Raw genomic sequence first — 24034 nt, forward strand, 5'->3', positions numbered from 1 at the left:
TTTTTTTTTAGGTAAAGCCAATGAAGCATCTCCTAGTCGGAGAAAAGTTACTAATTGGTCTTGGTTTAGTTGCTGTTTCCAGCATTGAATTTTCCAATCTCAGATAGAATTTCGTTCAAGCGGTAGCTAGATCTGTTTGAAGAGTGCTTGGGTAACGTTAGCCAGATCCTGGTTGGTCTGTTGGTATTTGAAGGGGACTCCTTAACTCCGTACATTACAATGTCAATTTTTTGGTGAGAGCAGCAAGTAACGCAAACAAAATAAGTAAAGGGCGTGCGCTGCCAGAGGACATGCCGCCGGATGAAACTATAATGCTGCACGGTCACTATAATTACATACGTAACTGCAAATGCAATATATATATATATACAGTAGCTGGATATAGCTACATGCACGCTAAAGTTCCTGTAGACTAGCTATCACTTGAAAGGTACGCGCTGAACTCAAGAGCTAATGGAAAAACGACCGATACCAATAACGATAAATGGACTACAACCATGGAATGGATTTCTCGTAGACGGTGACATAGTTCGACAGGTTTGTAGCTTGTTTTTTTTTTTTTTTTTTTTTTTTGCTCGTTTGTGTATACGTTATATCTATGCACTGAACTCTACCTACTGTACATAATAACATGGATTATCGAGAGAGGGGATAGAAAACTAATTTTATACGGACGCACTCCTCACCTACAATAATTTACACCTTTTGTAAACTCTCTTATAAACGTTTGTAGAGAAAAGTTGTTTTCTTCGGGGTGTAAAGTAGCACAAGGCGTCTTCGTAACTCGAAGCAGAGCCTCCTGATCATTGTTAATGTTATGGAGGGTAAGCCGGGGTCGTGCCACAAATTTGCACTCAAAGCCGGGCATGAATGGTTTTGAAGTTGAACATGTTTTTCCGCTTTCAGTCATAACGACCAAAGGACTTTATCATCGAAGTTTTAATACGTTTCGGGGGTGTATGACATTCATCAGTGAAGGGTTACATCTGTCAAGAATTATCCAATTCCATTCCTGTTGCTGGTAAAGTTTGTGGGCTGGTGCACCAATGAATTTGGCTAGATGGAAAATGATTACTAATCCAGTTTGTGCTCTGTGTCAGTCAACCTAACCCACAACCAACCACACGTTTTAACTGGCTGTTCTGTGACTCTTGACCAAGGTAGATACACTTGGAGCCATGATTTGGTTTTACAAGTTTTTGTTCGTAGTCTTCTGAAAGATTTGTCACCCAGTTCTAAGCTTTATGCTGATGTCCCCGGCCATCTTGCTAGTGAGAGCTTTCTTAGCACCATTCTTTCTAATCTTTCATCATCGTTAAGTAGACCAGACTTGGTGTTAGTCTCCTCTGATTCCATCAGTCACATTATTAGAACTTTCTGTAGTTACTAATAGCTACCAAGCACCACTTTTTAGCTGCTAGCGCCAGAGAAAACAAGATCGCTATGGTCCACTGCTACAAGATCTTAAAACGTACATCTCTTTCCATTGAGCTTGTAACGGTTGAAGTTGGCTGTTTAGGCCATTTTATGCCAGCAGCAGCAGCAAAATTGTCAGAAGTGTTCCATCAATCAAATTAAACATTCTGTTTGTAGCATCCTTCAGCAAGCAGCAAAAGTTGCTTTATCTTGCTCGTATAGGATCTTCAATGCCAGATCCTCAACATCATGGGACGTTACTGATCTATTGGACTAATTATTGTGCTGTACTGTGTCTTGGTGTTGTTGTAATGTATGTGTTGTTATTGTGTTTTTTTCTTTTTTATGCCTTGCCAGGGTCCTTGTTATTTCAACTTGGTACCCCTGAGTCTGGCCTCCATTATCTCTTGTATGTTGTCATACTTTTCATGATGTTATCATCATCGGTGAGGAGCCAGAGTGCGCACGAGAATAAAACTCGACCAGACAGCGGATAGTTGATGGAACGCCTAGATATACACAAGTTAGCATTACCAGAGAGTATACTATAAACCATTTTGTGCCACTAATTAGGCCATACCTATTTGAAAAGTTATTGCTCGGATTTATTTTACAACAAAATCAGTCGGTCGATAGGCAAAAAAAAAGAAAGAAAAATAAAATAAAATAGAAACATTAAATTAAAATAAATAAATAAATAAAAAGTAAACTAACAAAATTAAATTAAAAAAATTAAAAAATAGCTAGCTAGCTATAAACAAAGACATGCATGTTTATGATTTCTGATTACAAGCCATAATACTATTTCAAAATAGATCATTATGTCACATTAAAGAAACATTTAGCAGTATGCAGACCTGTCAAATCCCATCTAGTACATAACTATTATAAACGGATAAACATAGCTTGTAGTTCAATGAGCACTAACAGGGGCGGATCCAGGAGCTGGCAAGGGGAGGGGCACAAACAGGCTAAGTTGTAAGTGGTTGGGGAGAGCAGATTTTCTTGCAGCAAATAATCACTTTTAAGTAGTGTCTCGCTGTTCATTTCTGCCATTGTAGCCTTTGTAGATAGTTGTGAAGTCTTAAAAGCTGTTTAAAAGGCGAATTTCTCAAACTCCAGGAACATGAAAATTATTTTTAGAGGCTCCTAGTATGCATGAAGGTGCTGGATGACAGTTCGACAACTGCTTTGACTTCGGTTTCAGGTGAGTTTGCAATAAATGGTAATAACATGCATATTTTTCACGAGTTGTTGATTTTAACCTAACAAGATTTACTATTCCAATCAAAAGAAGTAGCTGACTCCTCCACAAAGGGATGGGGAGGGAGGGGATTTGTCCCAAATGCCCCATCCTGGATCCACCATTGACTGATGTATTCAGGTATAGCTATCATAGATTTTCTTAGCCAGGAGGTGAGGAACACACTGGTTTTAAGTGATTTGACTGATGTATTCAGGTATAGCTATCATGGATTTTCTTAGCCAGGGGGTGAGGAACACGCTGGTTTTAAGTGATCTACGCTTATAGATAGCTAACATTATAATTATTTGAGATCAAAATTGTACCAACTAACTGTTCTACAATCTTTTGCAGCAATTACAAAAATAATTTTTAGGTGTCACGTGATCTTTTTTTTTTTCTTTTCTTAATTAAACTCTGTGCAAAATCGGGTCAGTCAGGTCCGAGCAACAACTTTCAATTACGTATGGCCTTAGTGATAAAGAATTGCATAAGGCTGATTGTTACAACAAATTTTAATGAATCACGTGATAGTTTTCAATCCCCTCTCTCGATAATCTATGATATTAGGGTCTGCAGTCCAAAAATCAACTTCTACAAATCGACCCCTCTACCACTGTGGAATAGCTATTCATGGTGTCCTTCATGAATGAAGGTATGCTTTTTGTGAGACAAGCTAGGGTTCACTGGGATGGTCACAAACCAGCTCCAACTCTGTAGCTATTTATAGCTTGCCTCGAATTCACTAAAAACTTCATACACCTATATAGAGTGCTGAGTTGCTGTGGTCAGTGTCAATAGATTTTGGTGGCACTTATTGACACCGATAGTAGCTAGCCACTGCGATTCTATTTTCTTTTTTTGTAAAAAAATTATACTCTGTAATGGCATTCCAATTCATCCTCCCCACTAGATATAAAGCTGCTTGAGATTTTTATGAAGTAAAGCATAAACCTGGTTCAATAATAGGTTACTAGTCAGTAAATATTAAATTAGCTATGTAGCATTTTGCGGTCCATACTGAAGATTTTTTGAGCTTGTTTTGTAGGTCTCACATATAGACTATATAGTCTAAAATAACAACATTTTCCTTATAGCTAAGTAGTAACAACAGCCTTGATTTTTTTACCAGGAGGTAGCACCTTTCTCTTAGAGTATCTCATGTAGTTAAATTTAAGCATTTGATTCTGCTTATTGTCCATGTTATGAATTGATTTCTGCATACTGTAGCTAATTAGCGAATTATCGAACACCGGTACCTATTATCAAACGTCCAATAATTTCCGATTAATTATTGGATGTTTTGTACTTTTTCTGAGTACAAAGATACTTTAACTGAAGTATAGTTTCGATACAAGCATGCACTTGTGGGGTATTACAATGCCAATGGTCAATCGTTTAGTCTTAAGCGCACATATAAAGAAAATCAGCATAATTATGAACATCTATGTTACGAACTACGACACAGTCTTATGCACCTAGACCCTCCCCCTGGGATTCCCATACACGTACTGGGAATTTGACATCTACATATTTCCCCACCCTGGGGCATTTGACGGCAGCAGTTTGTTGAACAACAAATTATAGGTAATTCAAACCCTATATAGAAACCCCTGTATAGAGGTGGAGACATAGTGGGGTTTTGACAAGCTTCATAGCACCAGTACTGGGGGGGAATTTGACACTAGACTTTGTCAAATCCCCTGTATTCCCCTACCATACCGGGGGGGGATGACATTGATAGGTGCATTATCATCTTTATTCACAATAACACCTGCTGTACAGTCTTCAGGATACATATTTTACTTGGGAAAATGATAAAACATTCAGTAAATTCCGCAGCCAAAATCACTCTCGTAGTTCTTTCATGACATATCCTGTCTTCTTTTTCTTCTTTTCATCACTGGTGGCGATAAGTATCCAGACTGTTGTGATGTCCACACATAAAGGATGGAAAACTCATCAAGAGTATGCTACACTATTGGGGTTCTCTATAAACACCTTACAAATAATTATGTGGGAGGATATTGTAAACTTCCAAATTAATTGCGTGATTTTAATGTTCGATAATACAGTAGGTATACTGTTCAATAATACGTCACTTATGCTACTAATGGAGTTTTTAAATTTCTAAATTAGCGTTTCTAGCCCAATTTTTAAATTTTGGAAAATAGTGCTATTGATTGCCAATCTCAGAAATATAGCAATAGATTGCTGGATAGGAATCGGTTACATTGGAATTCACAGTGCTTTAAACTGGCTCCCAGCACATTTTAAAGGGAAAATGGTACAAATGCTGCCTTGAAATTCTAGTTGGAAGTTTGTACATGCATTGATAGTAACTTTTAGAATTTTTGAATCTGTGTGATCTTTGTATACCTTGCATGTGGTCAGTGAGAAAATGATAATATTATGTTTCATCTACTGCAAACTTGTCAATACATGCATACCATAAGGCAAGTGACTACTCATGATCAAGTAAGTAAAAAGATTGGAAACTATAGCAACTTATAAAGGTAGGGGGGGGGATAAGATATCACAGTGATGCAATACTAAGGCAAAGTTGTGGTTTCATTGTCATTATGACTTTGAAGTGGTTTATATTTTGTAGTCAGGTGACACAATCATCAGTAAATTGTTGTGTAGCCAAAAATTGCTAATCCAGATAATTGCAAAGCAATAAAGTAAGCGCTATAATAGTATACCTTCTTTTCATCAGCTGCAAAATCTATTCTAGTATGATGACTACCAGTTAGGCCAGTATGCTGTAGCAAACTTGAAGCTATTAGATACACAATGGAAATATAAACGTTAAATTCACTATAGCAACTATACAACTACTTACAAGCAAGTAAAACTACAATAGTTTTGCATACATTCACAGTACCTACATGACTACGTACATAAACAGGTTATATATACAGTATGATATTCTGAGTCAACAAAAATAGCATTGTTGATCATGTAAATTGATTGACACAACTACGATATGCATGAGTACAATGAAATACAAATGAACAATAATTATGTCAAACCAACACACAGCACATGCACTACTCTACATACAACAAATTATAGCATTAGCTATGATCCAGTGGCCATTGATTTGTATTTTGTACAGTTTTCATGATATGAAGCTAAATTATATGCATAATGTAATTTCTTATGGTATAGGTAAATAGTTCGAGCAAAGCATGGAATAGAGGGCTGCGTGAAGGTGACCGCATTATTAGTATCAATGGTCAATTCTGTGGATACAGTGCAACAGGAAAAGAAAAGGAGGAACTAGAAAAAGAAAAGGCCAAAATTAAGAAAAAGTTGGAAGAGCACAATGATAGGCTAACTTTACTAGTCAGCAGGTAAAAGACAAGCACAATCCTATGCTTATGTACATGCAGGATACACTCTGCATGTCTGAATCCAAAATTTGTATTAAGTGTTTATTATACTTATGATATTAATGTGTATACAGGCACATTATGGATTGTAAATTATAAAATGTACACCCCATATCAAGTATATCCGGAGTTCTTAGCAGAAAAGGTTATAAATCAATGTTATTAGGATAAACTTTTGCAGTAGGCACACTGTGGTATGCATTTGATATGCAGTTAAACTATGCTCTTGCTTGGCATTGCATTTTTATGTTCTGTTGAATAAAGGTGCTCATTCTTGAAATGTGATATGAATGGTTGATCTCTTCTACTATAATTCTAGAGTACACTGTAGTTGTTACAGAAATGGATACTTTGATCTTCTGCTATAGCATAATACTTGTGAATGGATTTTGAAAATCTGTCATATATTTGACAAATTAAAGTTCATATAATTACGTAAGACCAAAATAAGTCAATGCAATGTGCCCATTGGCTTTTCAGCTTTAACAAGGTCATGGTGGTAAAATTGATTTAAAAATCTTATTGTTCTATGCATGACATTATGGCTGATGCTGATTAGTTACATTTCTGTAGACAGAAACTTTAGCTCTCATTTCATTAGTGTGTATTCATTTATTGAGAGGTTCTGTATCTGAAGCTTACTTGGAGCCAAGGAACTGATCATGAAGTAATATACACCAAATATGGTTGCACAAGTACATTCATGACAAAAATGGCATACCAAAACAGGATATTCCTGGAAACAGCATAAAACATAGCCACATTGTTATCTTTGTGATAACCACTTACCACGAAGGGAATTTTTATTGTAAATTTAATCCCTGCCTTTAGCTGTGTTAGTCAGTTGCTGGTTAAAGTAGGGATTAGGGAGGGATTTCCCAAATTTGCAGTTTGGGAAATGATCCCTACTAACTTGTAAGATCCACACCTGTAACTTTTCCTTACACTTGTTTGCTATGACTTTTTACAAAGTGTTCCACCAATTGTGAACTTTTATAAAGGAAATAATGATAACAAACATACGAGACTACAAATGCAAGACAAAATGCTCACCCTTATGCTAATTCCTTGCAAACAAAGTAGCTGTCTCATATAATTTTTGATATCTGATATAGTCATGTGATTTTAGTGAAGATATACAGTTTATTACTGAATGATGTAGTTGCATATGTTTTAAGGTCATGTATGTATTTCCTATTTGCTCCATGTTGTACAGTAGGATAATATATGTTTGATGAATTTTTCAAGTGTATAGAAGCCATCAGAAGATAAACTGCTGGATCTTTTCTATGCTCTAAACATAACAAACCATCTTAAGGGCTGCTGTAGGTACTCTAGTGGTGACTAACCAGTCATATTCTGCCAATTATATAGTACAGTGAATAACCACTTTGGACAGTAAGCACAAAAAAATGAAACACAATGGCAAGTCTATGATGCACACATTGTGGCATACCAACAGGCACATGTTGGGCCAAAGCATTATCTACAACAATGAAAAAATCTGACCCATAGAGTTAGCTATTATTGAGGTATGTTTGTCTGCAGGTTAGTGTTTAGTCAATCAGCCAATCAGTCAGTCATAGAATGGAAGATTCTCTTAAATAAAATAAAGTTCTAGCTAGAAAAAGTTCTGTAGAAACTTAATTATTGGAAATGTTTCAAGTCACTCTAAAGGCAAAGCCACTCTAAAGGCATGCTTAGTGAAACATACATAACTAATATTTTCAATGTGTCATAAGAAGAAAAGTAAGGGTAGATTTTGGTTGACATAAAATGAAATGCAAACTTTTGTGATCTCTACTTTACAATATTCATCAGCTACTGTATTTACCAAACATGTCATCTTTTATGACTCTCACTATTTAGTTAATAATACAGCTACGTAACCACCTTCTTACGCCTTCACCTAATCTTCTTCACCTAATCTTCTTCATCCTTAACACTTTGATCAAAATTGGATAAGGACTGTACAGTGTATTAGTATCATGCTTGCTACCCAAGCTCATTTTATAGGTGTCCATGACTGTGGGCCTGACAATTTATCATTACTTCTGTTTCTTGAGAGAATATATATTTCTCAAGAGCAAGCAGTCATGTCATGCTGGTATACATAAGCCCCTGTTTCTGTCTGCTAGACAAGAATGCTGTCCAGGCTGTACAGTATATTCCACACCTTCTTTTGATATTACTTTCTGATTATATTTCATAGTAATGTCCAAACTTTTGATTGCACATACTGTATGTGACTATGCATATGCATTCTCTCAAATTATTAATGACGTCTAGAGTGAAAATACATTTGCCTGCTAAAGTTCTTTGGAATATTATTATGGTGATCTGTATTCTCCACGTTTTAGTTACATGTTTCTGACTTCCTGTGTTCACAGGCTTTAAGCCTTCTCACAAGTCCCTAGTGGGATAGCATTCACTGAATAAAGCCATTTTCTGGCAAGAAGTCAATGTTTAAGTACAGGTTGAATGCAGGGAAGATCACAGATCCCTGCTGTTGTGGCTCCTTTGGCGCATACCTACACTTCATGTTGCTGGGGATCAAGTCATCACTGGGTCTGTGATTGTTTCTGCATGTATTCTCCCACATTTTGTTTACATGTGTCTGACTCCCTGTATTCACAGGCTTTAAGCTTTCTCACAGGTCCTTGGATAGCCTTAACTGAATCTCCCTTGTACAGCACATTAATTGTAATGATCTCTACTATCAAGACACACGGTAGTGTGTCATGCAGCCAAGAAAACCTGTGTGCTACATTGTAGTATATATATTCACTAAGAAATTTATTCACCTCTCCTTTAATACAAAATTCCCTACTTCTTACAACATTGACGATTCCCCGATAATTTCTAGCAACACCTACTGTGGCCTTGGAATTATTATATCCACCGACCTGTCCTGGAGAAACCACTACCACCACATTTCATCCAAAGCTTACAGAACCTTTGGATTACTTAGACGTACACTGTACATTCAGCCACTCTATTAACATTACAACTAAAAGGACTCTGTACATACTGTAGCACTAGTAAGATCCCAGCTACAACTGTACTGTTCCACATTGCGGCATCCCTATCTTATCCAAGATTTCTCTGCTCTTGAAAGAACACAGCACCGAGGCACCAAATACATTCTCAATGATTATGTTTCTGATTATAAAACTCGCCTTAGCAAACTCAACCTACTACCATTAATGTATATTTATGACCAGTGTGGCATTCTGTTCTTCATAAAATCAATTCAAAATCCATCCGATCATTTCGATATCCAGATCTTCATCAAATTATGTCATCATTCTACTACATCTTCTTCCATGCAGTAACAAACTTGAACATGTTTGTACATCAACTAATCAGCAAAGAAACTTCTACTCCAACAGACTTCCTCAAACTTTCAACAGCTTACCAGTAATTAACTTAACTCAACGTTTTGATACCATTAAATTTCAACTAACTAAAATCTTATATCGACAGGAAGAAAGAAAACAGCTTTTTCACGCGTGCATAGCTCCATGGCCCCTTCTCCAAAGCACACCATATTTGCATTATAGCTGTCTGCCAGATAGGGTAGGCCATACAGCAAATTTGATTAAATTCGCAACAGCCATTTGCGAGATATACGTAGCTGTTCAAAATTTTGTTCAAAATTTTTTGTTTTTTTTTCTTATGCTGTAGCTACAGGGGCTATGGAGGCTTTGATTTATTTTTGCACATTTTACAAAAATTGCAATAAAATGTAAACATGTGATTTGATTGTCTCGCAAAATGAAGAACGTACAAAGGTGAAGTCATGTACCAAGTTTGATGTGAATACGATGAATATTCAAGGAGTTATGAGCATTTATTTGTGTAAAAAAGAACAAAGTTCTGTCACGGCTACAGGGTAAACCAAGTGTGAGAATATTAAAGTAGATGGGTCGCATAGCTTAAAATATATTCAGAGGGTTAAATCCTGCAGATTTAGGAAGAAATGAATGATACTACTTCAGATCAACATAGACAGTGATCATACTGTAAGCTAACCACAAATCCAATTAAGAGATAACATAGTTCTTTAAGCAGGAATACTGTCCGAGATTAGCTACATGTACCCCTCACCATTTAGTAAGGAATATGATGATATAAAGTGCAAAAACCAAGTCAACTATGGTGATACTATTAGAGTACCTGTAAATAATTCCACAACATTTACCATAATTGGATATAAAATAGCAAACTTATGAAGTAGCTAACAAATGTTTATTGTGACTCATAATATACCCCATAATAGGAGCACTTACAGTGTTTTAGAGAAAAGATCATACAGCCCACCACATGGTAGAATAATTTTTGAAATTGTAGGATAGTGTAGTTTATGGTTACACCTTTGCCTACAAGTATAAGTTGAGCTGAAACCTGAAAAACAGCCAAAAATTAAAAGTGGATTTTTACTCAACCGAGTTAACATTTCAGCCAACCAGATGATTAGTGGTAACAGCAAAGGTGTCAACAACAGACACGTACGGTTTGGCTCCATTACAAGTTCGGGAAAAGGCTGTAATGAACACTGTACTTATATGGCCTCCCCATAGGAAATGTACTGTGAAAATTTTGATTGGCCATAAATCAGGACTCACAGTAGTGAGGCACGCGGCCAAGAAATTACAAAGTGCACACCACAATTAAAACACGCACGGCTACTACTGTGAGTTATTTACGTGTAGGGACGGTTTTGCAATTTTAGCCTGAATTACACAATCATTTCCATTGGAAATGTACAGTACAGCGGGTGCCGGAATTGTAATTACGTCGTTTTCTTGTCGCAACCACAAAAATAAGGGCGGGTTCACTTTATTATGCTGATATCTCGGCTTGTGTTAGCGTTATCGCCTTATTATCATTGAACATAACCGCCTTTTGTGGAGTAATACTAGCAGAGAAGTTTTCTAGTACTGGATTGCCTGTACAGAGGATTTTGCTTACCAAAGTGCCTAATCCAAAAAATAACTTTTAATGACGCGGCGTGGACACAATCCCAGCACTCACATACAGGTATAATGTACTGTGAAAGCGTGAAGAATGTAATTTCCCTAGGGAGAGTGTTTTCAGGATAATTCCATTTAGTGCCATCCATGTGGTATCACGTGATTACCTTTACTCATAGAAATTGTCACTCCCATATTGAGACCTGAAGTTCATGGTGCTCAAAGCCAGACAGCAATTTATTGCTCATATCTCATTATCATATAACTAAACACAACAGCTAATTGATACACGTGGCAATAGCTTGATTAATTGAATTGCTCATATCACATGTCACGCAAGTAAACAATGACTGACATGCAGCAATACAATTCAATATTTCACAAAGTGCACTTTCACAAAAATAAAGCACTGTCCCATGTTGGCAAATAGACATAATAATGATTGTAGGCTTTTCTTCTTAATGGTGATCGTCTGCTTCAGGAAACATCAATCCTCAGTGCTACCAGGGAGGGGGGCATGCCCTCAGACCTCCCAGAATGAGTATGCTTTGTGCTTCAGACACTATCCACTTACATGTGATAGAAATACTCATTGTGACCTGATATAAGCCAACTAGGTAGGTGACACTCACTTTTACTTTCGGCCCCCTGATTTCTCTGAGCAGCATTGCAAATCCTGCATGTCATCTAGCCGTCCAGCACTTGACAGCCAGTTCTGGGGGTGGCATTTCATCTAGCCCAGGAGAAAATCCACTCCCTCTGGGTCACAAATCTGGATTTAAGAGTAACAATATGAAGTTATTACAGCCAATACAAATACAAAGTTACATTAGTACAACCAATATGAAGTTAGTACAAGCAATATGTTGTGTACACATGTATAATTCACTCTGAGTGTATATTGTGCTAGTGTAAAGTGTATGTAGTACAGTGCACATGCCTACCAGTTTGTGAATGACCTCCTTCACAAAAGCTGTATGTGGCCTATTTACCAACAGCCTGTACAGCAAATAGCAAACCACCAGTAATCCTAACTACTGGCATGCCTTCCTCCAATAAATCAATGTCTCATTTCACTGGACCTGCCAAGAAAAACAACACTTTCAATGTGAAGAGAAGAATTTGGTAACAAGTTTGGCATGCACTATAGAACACATTTACCATGCACAGTCACAAATGAGAGGTTCTACACAATCTCATTGCGCATAGGAAAACCAGGATACCTTCCTCATAATCTAGATACTAGTGCTTAGTACTGTTAGTAGTACTTGATCTGTAAAATAAAAGAAAATGACCTGGCCATGTGAAACTATTGGACACCAAACATCTTACATCCAGACAAATTGCCAGTCAGCACACAGCAATAAATACCTTATTCATACAGATGTTTATCTTCTATAGCTACCTGCAGCCAAAGTTCCTGGGACTTCCAATGACGCAGCCATCCAACACTGATCAGCTCCACAATAATTGCTCTCAGTCATTTATAACACTGCCAGTCAGTATGCAGCTGGTCAAGAGTCACAACTATAGCTGGACATAATACAGATGTCTGCAATACAGTTCCATCCCTTGTGTTTTGATGATGCAGTAGCCACAGACCACAAAAATGAGACCTTGATAAATGACAATGCAGGATAACCTCAGACCTCATAGTATAAACAACAAATTGGCACTAAAAATATGTAATACAATTTCTTTCGGCAGTTTTAATATACACCATGCAAGGTGAATTTCAACATTTTGCAAAACTTGACGAAACTTACTTCAGTTCTTCTCATGCTGCCTACCTTTAATACAAACAACATATAAAGTAACAACCATCATCTGAGGCTCCTCTTTACACATGCACCTTAACTGCTAACTGTAATAAATTCACTCATTTTCAGTCAAGACATAGTCAAGAGAAGGGCTGAAATGCTTCACACATACAAAATGTCTATAAAGCTTACAATTACAGTACCTTCACATAGTAAGCAAAGGTGATGTACCATTTCCGTATTTGGCCACACCACTTCATACACGTGCCATACCCAGCCAGTAGATTATAGACGCATCAACCCGAACAGCAGCCATATATAGGGTGTGTGGCACTCAAACTTCATGATCAGTGGGATGGGCATAGCGGGAATTTACCCAACCATCACAGTTGCTTGCCCGACCATCATCAACTTTGCGGTGTAGGGGAAGTACCTTACAAAGTCCCTTTCACACCTGCAGTAGACGCACATGTGAACGCTTGTAAACACATTGGTACTCTTATGGTTCGTAACCGTGTGTCCTTTGTCCAAAGACGCCAGTGGGAGTACACAATTAATGTATTGGAGTGCCACAAGGAATCCACTGCACCATGTTGGTCTGTCTGATGATGCTGCCTCCTCCTCCAGTTTTCCATCTTAATAGGTAACTTATATAATGTGAACTGTTCTTACTAGCTATGCTTTTGTATGGAAGAATGACTACTTGAAAAATCATCTATGCAGTTAACCAAATCCTGGCTTTAAGTCACTCCAGTAGTTCCTTATTTAAATGAATCTTATTCAATTTCAAAAGAAATTTTTTTTAAACCATCCCGTTTGGCATAGCTATGCATACCCAAGCAGATCTCCATAGTTGGCATGCTCTGCATGTGAAAAGCGCACTAATGTGTATGTCCTCATGTCCTCAGGTCCCCGCCATCAGAAAATATCTTGGCTACATGCACCTGTCCTCCCTTCTAAAAGTTGTTCCCTCTGCCTCTGTAGTGGTACTCAAACATGCCAGTACAGTCTACCAACATACCAAAAGAGGTAATCACATTGTGAGATAAATCATGCACATCAACGTAACGTCGGTGATACAGTACATAAGCAGTTAATATTAATTTCACATTACATCAATTATTGTGATTGATTATGATGTCAATGATAATCCTTCACTCCCCAGTACCTCTGTTTGGGGCACTGCAAGAAATTTTTAATACCTAGTAAGGTCACTACCGCTCACCTACAAGAGCATTGTGATATTAACTTGTTTACATCAAGTGCAACCAATATGTGGTGTATATGTGCAAACATGCATAGTGTTTGCACAGTTTGTGCTTGTACTGTATATGATGTATGCATGTGTCTACATAGAAATGAAATAATAGTATAATCTGGTTAATAGACCTCAGCAAAACATATTGTGCTGTGATTGGCGAACAAAGTTACTAAGCTGACCTCAGGACACTACGGCCACTATGGCAGCGGCCATAGCAGATTTTATTCATGAAAAGGTATACTCTAATAGAACAGTCAAGCAATAAAATACTCTAATAGAACAGCCATCAAACAATATAACGGAAAATATAAGTTTCTGTCTGAAAACACACTCAGATGTAATCTCAAAAGTTGCTCAATTGTTCTCAAATGGAGCATCCCAAGGCAACCTAGAAAAGTATGCTTTGTAAATAAGTTTTTTGCACACATCTTTAGTGGTAACCCTGACTGTAGCCAATACTTGGTCTGACCAATTTCCACCAGCCATGGTTCTAATAACAATTCACAACTACTAGGAATGCATGATATACATTCACCACTTATCAGCAGATTTGTGTTTAGTCACAACACCTCTTCAATGCAGAATTTATCTTACACTCCCATGGCTTGATCAATTAATTGAGTCTGTAAATTATTAAACTGAAGAAAAAGACTCTGTGATCTACTAATAGAAGAACTAGATTGTTCTAGAACAATCTATGGATGTTCTATTAAAAATCCTCAAAAAATGTGCACTCTATTAGAGTAGTACAATAATATTGTTGTTATTGTTATTAAAGCTTTACAGTGACCAGCACTGAAGGTCTGACAGCAACATGTGATGCAGCTTTACCAAATATTGAAGAAAATCATGCAACACAATACATTTTTAAGTCTGTCTTCAACAATCATTATTGTGTCTGTATAGAAAAGAAGAAATGTGAGTAAAAACAAACCCCAAACTTGGCCTTATGAAGACAAAAAGAAGTGAAATCCATACAAAAACAGCCAAGCTGTGAAAAAATGGTGTGGCCTTAAAACGCCTGGGTGAAAAAAGTTGTGAAATCAAAGATGACAGCCAAAAAATGGCTACAATGATGTTAAGGCTAATAAATTTTAATAATGGCTGTGTGCATTGTTAAAAATTATCGGTGTTAACATCATTGCTTGGCCAGCACTTTTGATTCCACAACTTTTTTCACCCAGGCTTTTTAAGGCCAAACCATTTTTTCACAGCTTTGCTGTTTTTGTGTGCATTATTACTTTCTTGAACATACTTGATATCCAGCAAAGCTGGGATTAAATATTTAAGTGCCTATAATTATTGTATATACTTTGTATGGGAGGATCAAAGCAATTCCGCGTAGTGTATTATCCATACAGTACTTATTAGCTGCATAACTGTACTGTATGAAGTCATACAGAACAGTTGTGCAGCTAATTGGGCAAATACAGTACAGTTATGTACTTAATTGGGCAAATACAGTACAGTTAGCTATGCGGAGAATTTATTTACGGAATGTTACAAAAACTAAATCGCTAAAACCAGCTAAACTAATCCTACCAGTTCGTTCTACGGCTAGAAATAGACTGTATAAACACCTACTGATTGTCTAATCATGAAGCTATTTACACACGACTCCAATAAGACAGCATAACAATCCTTTCTACCCCACACACAGCTAATATCATGCTTCATGAAACTAAAACTGATATATTCACTTGACCTGTTTGTTAGGAAACACACTAGTATTTATAACATAACTATTATACCTGTTACATGTAGCCACCCATTAAGGAATTTAAGTTCAATTATGGATCATAGAAAAAAGTAGGGAAACAAGGGAGGTTGCCTACACCTGCAGGCATACTTGTGGACATTTAATCCCAAATTCAGTCTATACCCAAGTCTGAATTAGGGATTAAATGTCCACTAGTATATCTGGATGTGTAGGTGACCTCCCTTGTTTCCCTACATTTTTTCTATGATCCCTAATTGACTTAAAATTCCTAATATTTTTTATACTTGTTTGTTTACTTTTTTGTAACATTATTATCTAATCCAAAACAGCCAAGCTGTAAAAAAAAAGGTACGGCCCTCAAAAAGGCTATGGTGAAAAAAGATGTGAAATCCAAGGTGGCGGCCAAGAAATGGCTGTGATGGTAGGTTAATGGTAAAAATTTTAATAACGACAGTTCAGATGAATTTGGTGCTGCTTGGTCTTGGCACAAAATTCACCTGAATTGTCGTTATTAAAATTTTTACCATTAGCCTACCATCACAGCCATTTCTTGGCCACCACCTTGGATTTCACATCTTTTTTCACCATAGCCTTTTGAGGGTTGCACCCTGTTTTTACACCTTGGCTGTTTTTGATTAGATTTCACTTCTTTTAGTATTTGTATACCCCAAAGCTGGCCTATGGCCGGCTTTGGGACTTTTTAAACCTATCTTTTTTTCTTTACCACAGAAAGAAGAAAAGATGAAGCAGATGTACTTTAAATATATCAGTAAATGTACAAATTATATATATAAAACATATAATATTTATTACAGAACTCTCCATGGTGGTTTCTTTGTAACTGAACACTCTACAAGGTGACATCTTCTAGCTGCTCTCTCTACAGGGTGAATTGTTTGTGGCTGAACAATCTACAAGGTAACTTCTTCTTGTTGATCTCTCTACAGGGTGATTTGTTTGTAGTTGAACTATCTACAAGGTAACTTCATCTTCTAGCTGATCTTTCTACAGGGTGATTTGTTTGTAGCTGAATTCTGTACAGGTGATTTGTTTGCAGCTGAGCTCTTTACAGAATGGTTTCTTTGTAGCTGAACTCTCTACAAGGTAACTCCTTCTAACTGATCTTTCTACAGGGCAATTTGTTTGTGGCTGAATTTTCTACAGGGTGATTTCTTTTCAGCTGAACTCTCTACATGGTGGTTCCTTTGTAGCTGAACTCTCTACAAGGTGATTTCTTCTAGCTGATCTCTCTACAGAGCGATTTGTTTGTAGCTGAATTCTCTACATGGTGGTTTCTTTGTAACTGAACTCTCTACAAAGTAACTTCTTCTAGCTGATCTTTCTACAGCGTGATTTGTTTGTATATAGCTGAATTTTTTTACAGGTGATTTGTTTGCAGCTGAGTTCTTTACAGAATGGTTTCTTTGTAGCTGAACTCTCTACAAGGTAACTTCTTCTAGCTGATGTCTCTACAAGGTCACTAGTTTATAGCTGAACTCTCTACATGGTGGTTTCTTTGTAACTGAACTCTCTACAAGGTGACTTCTTCTAGCTGATCTTTCTACAGGGTGATTTGTTTGTAGCTGAACTCTCTACAAGGAAACTTCTTCTAGCTGATCTCTCTACAGAGAGATTTGTTTATAGCTGAACTCTCTACAGGTGATTTGTTTGCAGCTGAACTCTCTACATGATGGTTTCTTTATAGCTGAACTCTCTACAAGGTAACTTCTTCTAGCTGATCTCTCTACAGGGCAATTTGTTTGTAGCTGAACTCTCTACAGGTGATTTGTTTGAAGCTGAACTCTCTAAATGATGGTTTCTTTGTAGCTGAACTATGTACAAGGTAATTTCTTCTAGCTGATCTCTCTACATGGTGATTTGTTTGTAGCTGAATTCTGTACAGGTGATTTGTTTCAGCTGAGTTCTTTACAGAATGGTTTCTTTGTAACTGAACTCTCTACAAGGTGACTTCTTCTAGCTGATCTTTCTACACGGTGATTTGTTTGTAGCTGAACTCTCTGCAAGGAAACTTCTTCTAGCTGATCTCTCTACAGGGAGATTTGTTTGTAGCTGAACTCTCTTAGGTGATTTGTTTGCAACTGAACTCTCTACATGATGGTTTCTTTGTAGCTGAACTCTCTACAAGGTAACTTCTTCTAGCTGATCTCTCTACAGGGTGATTTGTTTGTAGCTTAAGTTGCTGAACTATCTACAAGATAACTTCTTCTAGCTGATCTGTTTACAGGGTGATTTGTTTGTAGCTGAGTTCTGTATATAGGTGATTTGTTTGCAGCAGAGCTCTTTACAGAATGGTTTCTTGGTAGCTGAACTCTCTACAAGGTAACTTCTTCTAGCCGAACTCTCTACATGGTGGTTTGTTTGTAGCTGAATTCTCTACATGGTGGTTTCTTTGTAACTGAACTCTCTACAAGGTGACTCCTTCTAGCTGATCTTTCTACAGGGTGATTTGTTTGTAGCTGAATTCTGTACAGGTGATTTGTTTGTAGCTGAGCTCTTTACAGAATGGTTTCTTTGTAGCTGAACTCTCTACAAGGTAACTTCTTCTAGCTGAACTCTCTATACGGTGGTTTGTTTGTAGCTGAACTCTCTACAAGGTGACTTCTTCTAGCTGATCTTTCTACAGGGTGGTTTGTTTGTAGCTGAACTATCTACAAGGTAACATCATCTAGCTGCTCTCTCTACAGGGTGATTTGTTTGTAGCTGAACTCTCTATAGGGTTATCTGTTTGTAATTGAACTCTCTACAGGATGGTTTCTTTGTAGCTGCTCTCTCTATGGGGTGACTTGTTTCTAGCTGATCTCTCTACAGGGTGAACTTGTTTCTGGCTGAACTATCTACAAATGATTTGTTTGCAGCTAAACTCTCTACAAGGTGATTTCTTCTAGCTGATCTCTCTACAGGGTGATCTGTTCGTAGCTGAACTTTCTACAGGGTGATTTGTTTGCAGCTGAACTCTTTATATGATGGTTTCTTTGTAGCTGAGCTCTGTACAAGGTAACTTCTTCTAGCTGATCTCTCTATAGGGCGACTTGTTTGTAGCTGAAATATCTGCAGGGTAATTTGTTTGTAGTTGAACTCCCTACAAAGTGATCCTTCTAACTGAACTTTCTACAGGGTGATCGGTTCATAGCTGCACTCTCTACAGGGTGATATGTTTGCAGCTGAACTCTCTACATGGTGGTTCCTTTGTAACTAAACTCTGTATAAGGTGATGTCTTGTAGCTGATCTCTCTACTGGATGACTAATTGTTTCTAGCTGATGTCTCTATAGAGTTATAACTTTCTCATAGAATTATAACATGTTTGTATAGCTGAACTCTTTACAGAGTGGTTTTTTGTGATTGGTTGCTGAACTCTCCAGCTACACTGTGACTAGTTTGTACTGCAGAGTGACTTTTGTTTGTAGCTGAAGTCTCTACAGAGTGACTTACTTGTAGCTGAACATTGCATAAAGTAACTTGTTTGTAGCTGATCTAGATGAACTCTCTACTGGGTAGCTATTTTGTAGCTGAACCCTTTATGCAGTGACTTGTTTGTAGCTGAATTGTCTACAGAGTGACTTGTTGTATCTACAAGGTGACTTGTTTATAGCTGAATTCTCTTCAGTGTGACTTATAATGTTCTGAATCTCTACAGCAACATATTTGTAGCTGAACTCTCTACAGGATGACTTGCTTGTAACTGAATTGTCTATAAGATTAACTGTTTGTAGCTGAACTCCCTACAGAATAACTTGTAATGTCATAAAATTCTGTAATGGAGTAAGTTATATACGTAGCTGAATGCTCTATTAGGGTGACTGTTCTATTAGAGTATCTCGATCTCACATATGCTACACGTAGTTGGCTTTGGAATCATAACTCAGTGGTTTGTAATCTGATTCTTCTGTACTACTGCAAGGAATTTCTATGATAAATATTCCAGCTACACACCGATTTTCAGCTCACTGCTCTAAGCGGTTTGCCTGGTAGGCATGAAAACTAATAGTTTTTTTATTCATAAAAATCGATCGCGTAATTGTGACACAGGTTGGGTTTTGTGTCATATCTCGATGGCCTTTAACTGGATTCCTTTCAAACCACAAAAAGGCACTCCGGCGATAGTTACTCCATCTACATAGCAATTTTAAGTTCATTCCTTCTAGCAGTTTATTCTGTGGGCGTGACAGACCTTTGACCTTATTTTACGCAAAGAATTGGTGATAACTCCGTGAATGTTCATCGGATTCCTACCCAACTTGGTACTGAGATTCGCCTTAATGAGTCCTTTAAGTGTACCAAATTTCAGCCCGATTGGAGCACGCATTCGCGTTTTATGGCGGATTTTGCAAAGTGTGCGAAGAGAAGAAGTACAGACTGTAGAAGAAAAAAACGAATAAAAAACTCCAAACTTTGGCCGCTCGTATCTCGGAAATGGCTGGATTCAAAGTTGGAATGTGGGCTCCCTTACCTAGCCGGCACGTCTGTAGCAACTTTGGTTCAATCGGATAAAGAATCACGGAACTACAAAGGTGTGAAAATCACGTTTACTTTCTTCCTGTAAATATACTCACGGTGTGGCGCACCAGCTTCTTGGGCCGCACGATACACTACCGTGTGTCTTGATGACTGGTGAACTCATGCATACCACATCAAAAGGAAGGATGATGCCAGAGTTTGTTTTTGTCTGAACGCTTTCCTAAGCTATCAACTACTGACTTGAAAGTGAAGTGACCATTATGCTTTGCTTCCAGCTGAACACGTTCCCCAGCTACAGTATTAATCACTGACTGAAAAGTAAAATGGCCATCTTCCAGCTATGTTAAGCCCTTACAAATGAAGAAGCACATCCAGTCACTATGGAAAATAAGGACGATTCCTGTTTACAAATTCACGATTCCTGTAGGGAAGCCATCACACTAACGCGAATCAACACCTTGGGCTGTCAGCAAAATGAATTGGGACACAAAGGAGGACAAAGGTAAGTCCATGATGAATGCATTGTATGTACTGCAGAATGCCAAAGGCACATCTCGTGATGAAGTGACGTCGAAGAGTGAAAAAATCAAGCCATAGCCTTAGCCATTATCAAGTTATACTTGCCTGAAGGCATCACACAAACAGGCAGACAGGCGGGCGGGCAGGCGGGCAGGCAGGCAGGCATTCAGTGAGACAGTAAAAAAATCCTCCTTTTAAAAAAAATTCATAACAATTTATTTAATGTCGTACTAAAGGAACTTTTGGGCTTGGTTCTACCTAACCAATACTGCCAAGGTACCAGGATGGTATTGTGATGCTGGTGTTTGGGTGATAATTTTGGCCAGAAAAACCCAAACCTAATATACTTGTACTATCGTACTGTATGACCTATCTATATACCTATTTTCAGTTGACTAGTTTGCCTAGTAGGCACGGAAAGTAATAATTATTTTATTAGAAAAGCTCAGTTGTGTGCACATGGTTGGCATTTTTGTTATATGTAGCTCCATGATTGTTAGCGTGATTTCTTTCAAACCACAAAAGGTATGCACTACGATGATTACTCCATGTAGTAGGCATGCGTCTATTATGCCGGCATAATTTCTGGAATAATAGGTGGTTGAAAGAATTAGGGAATATTCCGGAATAATCAGATGAATTCCAGGAATAATTGGTACAAAATTATAAGTTTTCCTTGTTGCCTGATGTAAAAATAATTTGAATACACCATGAAACAGTGCAAGCATAAAAACGGCTGAAAAGATTGAGATACTCTAATAGAGCAGTCAACTTTGAGCCCATAATTCTATTATAACAGTCAATTATATAAATTCGTAATTAATATACTTATATCTGGCACTAATTTCAGGGATAATTTTGGTAGATGGAGAATAATTTTTGAGAATAATAGATGAATAAAAAAAGAACTTCCAGAAAGAATAACTGGAAGATTTTGGAGCATAATAGACTTAAGCCTATGTACAGAGTGATTTTTAAATTATTTGTTCTTATCCAATGTGTACAAAATTTGGACTGTAGCTATATGTGCTGCACTATGTTCTTACTGCCCTCCTAATTTGAAGAAAATGACTAGCATGAGTTAGCTGTAGCAACTATTTCTAAGTGTAGCAAAGATAAATAACTACAAAGAAACTAATACGAACTTTGAAGGCAAATATCTCAGTAATGGCTGGGAAGATTCAGCTCAATGTTGAAACAGGAGATGCCCCACCACGAGATAGTTTCCACAGAAAAATTGTTAATTTCTGCTCAGGCACTATCAAGCTACAGATGTGTGAAAAACAGCATTTCCTTGGTTCCTGTAAAACACACACTTTTCTGTCGTACTTGCACTGGCTGTACTTGGCCGCACGACACACTATCATGTGTCTTGATATAGTGCCTACCTACAGAGTGCCTTAATAATATATCATTATTATGAAATATAACTTGTTTTTTAAACACAGAAATAAAGATTTTGCAGTAACCCAGTCACACTCACAAAGCATACAGAAGACAGGCAGAAACTGGTCAACTCAACTGCAGTATATACCACCCGAAGAAGATGACTACGATTATGCTGTTTGGGTATTAGGAGCTACGGGTGTTGGAAAAAGTACACTTTGCAACTTTTTCTTCCAATCTAAACTCTTCAAAACTCAATCAGGCTTGCTTGCTGTTACATCAGAAAGTCACTCTCATTGTCATTGTGTAAATAACACTGTGATCAAGTTTATAGATTCACCGGGGTATTCTGACACAAAACTGAACAGCAAAAGTTATGCTGAAGAAATGAGCAAAGCACTGTTACAAGCAAGTAACGGCGTTCATGCAATTGCAGTTTGTGTAAATGGAGCAGGAAGATTTACAGAGGCAGATGCGCTTGTAATAGAGGAGTTAGATAAACTTGAGTCTATCTGGAAGCACACATTTGTGATATTTACTCATGGTGAAAATATGGGTGAACAGGAAAAAGAAAGAAAAAAAGAGGTAATGTCACTGAAAAGCCATACTGAATGTCCTCCAAAGTTGAAGGAGCTTCTGGACAAGGTACAAGATAGGTTCATGGTTTTAGAGTCACGGAACTCTCATGATCAACAATACTATTATGAAAAGTGTGATGAGTTTATAACACATATAGAAACTGTGTATGGTAATAATGACAAAAGCTGTTACACTCACATGCTTTTTTCCTGGGCCAGAGATGCATATAATGAAGCAATGCAGAAACGGCCAGAAATTTCTGATAAACTAACTCAGCAAAAAGAAGACACTATCATTAAACTTATTGGTGAGCTGGAAACAGTTAAAAATGAAGTGAGTAGCAAAGAAAAATATATATCTCAGCAAGAGGAGGAGTTAAGAAGAGCCAAAAAGCAGAAGGAAGAAAAAGATGAAGAATGCATCAAAAAGGAAAGTAAAATAAAAGAGATTGAAAGAATGAAAAGCGACCAAGAAAAAGAGATGCACAAAATGCAGCAACAGTTGCAAGGCGCAGAAAAAGAGTTGAAAGAAATATTTGAAAAGAACAGAATTCAGGCACAAACTGAATCTGTGAAAGATGCCATTTTGATAATGTCACAAGAAATAGACCAAAAATCAAAAGAACTAACACAAAAGTCACAGGAAATACAACAGAAATCAGGCACGCTTCATGCATATGAAGATTATGTTGAACACGGCTGCCATAGCATTTTTGGATTTCCACTTCCTTTTAATGTTAAAATTGGCTTTTACAAAAGAAAGATAAGAGTGAGTCAAGGTGATGATAGTAATGCATAAAATCACATAAAATACAGACCAAAAGTGTATACAAAGCTACATATGTACATGCATACATTCCTAGCTACAGTACATACTCTGTAATTATGCACATACAGTACGCATGTAAGTAACTTTTTACTTAGTAGACTTGATTAATAAGGATATACAGTGTAATGTGAAGTGCACAAAAAATACAAAATAAAACAATACAGTTGTACGTATCTACATGTGTAACTGAATATTATGTTCCAAAATTGCAATTTTTTACTGTATCCTCTACTATTACTGTTCAAACATCACAAGACACTAATCTTTCTGATCAAGCTTCAAATTGACTAGCTACTCACTAGAGACCCTAATGTACACTGTGTATATCAGATACAAAATAATTCAATATTGTGTATCCCTTCCCCTGTTAGTCATTCTGATAATTCCCCACCTAAATAAATTACAGGTAGTAAATATAAACTTCCAGTCTATCAAGAATAAGAAGGCAGATCTTCAAGAATTTATCCTTA

General features: G+C 37.3%; 1 protein-coding gene across 1 annotated transcript; it reads left to right on the forward strand.

The window, feature by feature from the left end:
- Positions 1-365: 365 nt before the first annotated feature.
- Positions 366-23788, forward strand: LOC136261348 (uncharacterized). Its single transcript, XM_066055342.1, has 3 exons — positions 366-537; positions 5834-6018; positions 22220-23788. The coding sequence occupies exons 1-3, from the start codon at positions 454-456 to the stop codon at positions 23532-23534; spliced, it is 1584 nt and encodes a 527-aa protein (XP_065911414.1). The 5' UTR covers positions 366-453; the 3' UTR covers positions 23535-23788.
- Positions 23789-24034: the final 246 nt, after the last annotated feature.

The sequence above is a fragment of the Dysidea avara genome, chromosome 1, assembly GCF_963678975.1.
Source record: "Dysidea avara chromosome 1, odDysAvar1.4, whole genome shotgun sequence".
NCBI classification, from domain to species: domain Eukaryota; kingdom Metazoa; phylum Porifera; class Demospongiae; order Dictyoceratida; family Dysideidae; genus Dysidea; species Dysidea avara.